Source organism: Primulina eburnea, chromosome 17 (assembly GCF_022965805.1).
Source record: "Primulina eburnea isolate SZY01 chromosome 17, ASM2296580v1, whole genome shotgun sequence".
NCBI classification, from domain to species: domain Eukaryota; kingdom Viridiplantae; phylum Streptophyta; class Magnoliopsida; order Lamiales; family Gesneriaceae; genus Primulina; species Primulina eburnea.
In genome coordinates this window covers 6584947-6590946 of record NC_133117.1, presented here as the reverse complement: position 1 = coordinate 6590946, position 6000 = coordinate 6584947, and the positions used below count along the sequence as shown (strand labels likewise).

The window sequence follows — 6000 nt, the reverse complement described above, 5'->3', positions numbered from 1 at the left end:
CAGATGTTGTCACTAGGTGGAATTCAATTTATTTGATGTTAAAAGCTACTCAAGAATTTGAAAACTCTTTTGTAAGTTATGACAACTTGATCCTGGGTTTCTGGAATAACTTCTTATTATGTTTGTAAGATGGAAAGACTGTAGGAGTCCTCACAAGTGATGATTGGGCTAATGTAAGACGGATGGAGAAGTTTCTTGAGACATTTTATAATCTTATACCGAGAGTATCAGGTTCATTAATTGTAACTTCAAATGTTCACTTCCATGAAATTGGCGAGCTTTATTGTGTTTTGAAATTGTTGATAGAGGGTGATGATATTAATTTGAGTTTGATGGCAAGGAGAATAAAAGCTAAATTTGACAAATATTGGGGGTGCTCCAGAGAAGATGAATAAGATGATTTTTGTTTCTTGTGTTCTTGATCCTCGATTCAAGTTTGATTATGTCGCATTAGTTCTTTTGAGGATGTATGGGCAAGAAAAAGGGGAGAAAATGATAGATGAATTTAAGACATATATGACTTTTTTATTTGATGAGTATCGAAAGATAACTTCAAAATCATGTGGAGTCTCATCTGATTCACATTGTAACACATCGGACTTATCAAGTATAAATTTCGGAAGCATTCATAAAGGAACACTGATACAACAAGAATATATGAGACATAAAGCAAAGAATGGAAGTATGGATACTAAAACAAAGTTGGATAGTTACCTTGGTGAAGAAAATGAGGTTAAAAATGAACAATTTGGTATTTTACTCTGGTGGAAAATGAATGAACCTAGATTACCTACTCTTGCTGAGATGACTCGTAATATGTTAGCGATTCCGATTTCTGCAGTGGCATCGGAAAGTGCATTTAGTATCGGAGGACGTATTCTTGATTCATTTAAAAGTTCTTTGACTCCTAAATTGGTGCAAGCTCTTGTTTGTGTTCAAGATTGGCTTCGAAATAAATATTCACCCGTTAAAGTAGAACAAGACCTGGATTATCTTGAGCGACTTGAATCTGGTGAGTATCTATGTATCTCATCTTTTTATGTTATAATTAATTTATTCTTTATTGGTTGATGATACTCTTTTTTAAATTTTTCTAGATTTTATCAATGATGTAAGAGACTTGCATTATTGATATATAGTTGTGATTTTCAATCAGGTTTGTTAAATTGATCTAATTTATATAAACTTATTCTTTTTCACAATGGGTTGATATTTTAATTTCCCTACACATGAGGATTTTTGTTGCAGGAGTTGATGAATATCCAATGCTGGAATTATTCACTACTAACATATCTAAATTCCAAATTGCTTACAATTGTCATAACTATATGTTTTATTATTTTATTTTGATGTTTGTGATATACTTAACAAATTGGTTACACGAATTATAGCTGTGCCTCTTTTTGATTATTTTATTTTGATTTTTGTAAGATAATAAAAACCAATTTGATTGTGGTTTTTTTTAATATTTTTTAAAATTTATAATGTACAACTTTATTTACAACTAAATTTATTACAAAAACCATATTAATCGACCATAATAACCAACCCGTAATACAAAAAAAAAAATCAAATCGGCCCGAATTAAAATATTTTGGTTTAGGATTAGGCATTCGAAAAATTTTAAACCGAAAAATCAAACCGAAGTTTATTAAAACCGAACCAAACCGACCGTTACACACCCTATCAAAGACCACAAGATTAAATTTTTTTACAATATGCAATGTACAAGATTTTGAGCACTCTTATTTTCTCAAATATCAAGACGTTCATTAGTACAGACTTATATTATACATCATATCATGAAGGATCAAGTTTTGCTACTTTTCAAACTCTAGCCGTTCAAATCTATCCATTGGAAAGTTCGTTGTTTCTAGAAAACTAAGGGTTCTTAAACATTCAGAGTTTGTCATGCGAAGTTATCACTAAGGGTTTCAATTTACGCGGTTATAAACCCTAATTAAAATGAGTTTGTATAAGAGTTGTACCAATCAAATTTTTTTAGTAGATTATTTTCCAAGTGAAAGAAGGGGTGATGTAGGAGTTATAGTCACCGAACATTCCTAAAATCTTGTTTCTTTTACATACGTAGTTACTTCTTCAGCCTATTATTTATCTAGCTAATATTTAATTGATTGTTTGCATTGAATATATCTTATATCACTAGTCTAGTTGGACCGTTTTCGAACTAAATTTTTGTTAATGGTTCAGTTCAATCTAACCATTCTAGAAAATGTTTTAACAACTAAAAACTATTAAAAGTCAACTCAAATTTAGTAAATTATTTTAAAGTGTTTATTCAACCTCTCGCTAAACACTTTTCTGTAACGCCTCGGATTCAACGACTGTCCTCACGGTACCAAGACGAGTCTTTTCAGCGTGTTTATGTCCTCACTCACACGCACCATAAGAAACTTTTCAGGGGGTCACCCATTCTAAAATTGTCTCAAGTCAAGCACGCTTAACTTTGGAGTTCTTATGTGATAAGCTACCGAAAAGAATCACATAGAACTCCAAAGTTAGGCGTACTTGACTTGGGGCAATTATGGGATAGGTGACCTCCTGGGAAGGTTCCTAGGATGCGTGTGAGTGAGGAAATAAATACCCTGGAAAGATCCGTCTTGATACAGTGAGGACAATCATCAAATCTGGGGCGTTACATTTTCGATCTCGATACATTTTCATAGAACAAACGGCGTGGTGGGTGCAGGCGAATCAAGCTAGGCACTAGCATATCGTCAATTTAAATATTTTATTCCTCGATACATTTCATAAAACATACTTGTAATGAATTAATTCTAAGAAATTCACCAAATTTAATAAATTTATTCGTTTATATTTGTTGTGTGTTCTAAAAATAATTTGAATATTTGATTTCTTATCATATATTTGTGATGGCCTAATTATTCACACATTCACCAAATTTAATAAATTTATTCCTTCATATTTGTTATGTGTAAAAGTGAGTTCTAAAAATAATTTTTTGGTTGTGAAAGTCACAATTTTAATATAATAACATAAAAATTTTAATGTTTGGAAACATAAGATTGGTCCAGTTTCTTCGTGTATGGCTCTCTGTATTTATTTTAGCATTTATCACGACTTATTTAAGAAACTTTATTTTTTAAATAAACTTGATTGAACAGATATTCTACCATGTATATCACCTGCCAAAAGACAAACTTCAATGATAATCTTCGTTATTTCTTACACACATTACGTGCTTTTATTTAATGTTTGTGCACACATTACGTGCACAATCAAGTCTTTAATGATAAACTTTATTTAATGTTTGTGCACACATTACGTGCTTTTATGGTTTTTTTTTACAATTTTTTTAAAATTAATAAATATTTTTATAATTTATTTGATTTATACTATAATACAAGTTATGTTGTTAATATAAAATTAGCGAGGAGAATTATGTACTTGCAAAATTAGGTAATATTGAGTTACTAGCTCAATTGGTATTAAGTCTCTTTGAACTATGTACTTATGCCAGGAGGTCATGGGTTTGAGACTTGGGGAGGTACCACTCTACCATCCTGGTGTGGAGAGTCCTATGAGTAATGGCGCATGGAAAAGCCCGTGAGGGAAAAGACCCCAGTGGAAATCCAAGATGGGAAAAAGCCCCCGAGAGAGCTCAAGATCGGAATAGCCCATGATCGTTACAAATATTGTAATAAAATTGCCAAGGAGCAAGTTGAGAATTGGCCATACCACAAACTATTTGTTGGTATGCCCTCACACAAGTAAACTAGCACAAGTGCATATAAGTAGAATGTTTATAATATAATATATATTATTTTAAAATAATTGATTTAGTTTTTTTTTACAAATCAATACAAATATGATATCGGGGCAAATTGGAAAACAATTAGTTGATAGGTCATACCAGAAATGGTTATTTTCGGTTGATTACAATTTGAAATTCCGTTCAAACAAAGATTAAATTTTATTTAAAATCGAGAACTTTTACTTTAGCACTAAAATCTATAACTAGTGATGATTATGTAACACAAATATTTCAAACCATATAATTGCACAAACGTCACGTTTCGATCACTCTTCAAACATGAATAATTCGCGAAGTTTCCTTCCGTGATATGAGTTACTATCCCTCTATCACTTATATCGCCCCAAACATCTATGGCTCTCAACAATCCATATGTCAATGATTGCGTTCATTACAATCCATATGAGTCGAACACGTGGACTCGACTCCAATACTCATTGTAAGATTGAATTCTTGTACAAAATTATAGTTGATAACAATGCAACATGCACTCCAACACTAATTGTTACATTTGGCGACGTTGGTCGCTCTGTGCATCAGAATAAATAAAAATCTTGTAGTGAACTCAAATATTTTAACTATACAATAAACCAAACTTCACTTTCAATCCATCTTGCAGTAGAGGTAATTATTGCTCCCAACGTTTCAAATTTTCATGATACAAATTTTGCCCATCTCACAAGTTTTGGTATATTTTGTCAACCAATAGTTATATGTAATTTATAAAATAGATAATTAGTTGCACATTTTTTATTCGAAAATAATTAATATAATTCCTATATTCCTTCAAGTCCGTCCGATTAAGACGTCCCACCGAATTAGACGTGACCTTTTACAATATATATATTTTTTTTACAATATATATATATATATATATATATATATATATATATATATATATATATATATATATATATATATCTACTTATCCACTTTAGACTAATGAAGTTTCTTGCTATTCTATGTTATATTTGAATTGCACTTCAATATATAAGTCTTCAAGTTTGGTACAATTTCACTGGCATCGATTCAATAATTTTGGCTGTCATCTGCTAATTTAGAAAATAGCATAAATAAAAAATAGTTAAATTCTAAATTGAATAAAAATGATAGAAATTTTTTTAATTTAATTTGAGAAATTTCCCTATTACTTTCGAAGATATACAAATAAGTAAATTTTCGAACAATATCGATTAATGTAGGTTTCTTGAAAAATATTGTCACCACATTGCAAACTTGCATTCTTCGTCTTGAAAAATTGTTCGAAATCAAAATTAAGCGATTACTCAAATTTCGTACTCTACCAAGATCAAAATCGAAAATCGATATCGAATATTGCCTCTAAAGCATACGTGACCATAGATAAGCATATATATATAGGACATACGTAGAAGATCAAAATCCGAAAAAATAAACATAACTTAATAAAAAATGCAGTTTTCCATTATAGAAAACATAAAACTTTTTCTACCAACTATCTAGTGGGTTAACTTACTAGAAACATAACATTTATTTTATTAAATTTCAATTTATCAAAAGCGACGGCGCCTTAGTGGTGGTTCCATCACAAACGGATGAGCAATATTATTACTTTGATCCTTTTGAGATTTTATTTCAAAGAACAGGTCTTTTGTGAGACGGTCTCACGAATACTTATCTGTGAGACGGGTCAATCCTATCGATATTCACGACAAAAAGTAATACTCTTAGCATAAAAATTAGGCAAAAACTTGTGTGAGACGGTCTCACGGGTCGTATTTGTGAGACAGATCTCTTATTTGGGTCACCCATGAAAAGCATTACTTTTTATGCTAAGAGTATTACTTTTTATTGTGAATATGGGTAGGGTTGACTCGTCTCACAGATTATGATCCGTGAGACGGTCTCACATGAGACTCACTCTAAAAATTAATAATTTTTCATGGATGACCCAATAAGAGATCTGTATCACAAAATACGACTCGTAAGACCGTCTCACATAAGTTTTTACCTATTTTAAAATACACGGAAAAATTTCACAAAATTATATTTTTAAGAAGTCTCGGTTTTTATCCAAATATGTATTTATTTTTTGTATTTTTTTTTTTCAATTTCATAATTATATTGGACCTTGATTAAACCAACAATCTTGGCATATTTTGTGTGCTTATTATATGGTACATATACTATTTTTTGCTTCAAACCAATTAACATATAAATAATTT

General features: G+C 30.7%; 1 protein-coding gene across 1 annotated transcript; it reads left to right on the top strand.

The window, feature by feature from the left end:
- Window positions 1-387: 387 nt before the first annotated feature.
- LOC140817807 (zinc finger BED domain-containing protein RICESLEEPER 2-like) lies at window positions 388-3592 on the top strand. The gene is made up of 3 exons (XM_073177596.1): window positions 388-1012; window positions 1098-1111; window positions 3503-3592. The coding sequence occupies exons 1-3, from the start codon at window positions 388-390 to the stop codon at window positions 3590-3592; spliced, it is 729 nt and encodes a 242-aa protein (XP_073033697.1).
- Window positions 3593-6000: the final 2408 nt, after the last annotated feature.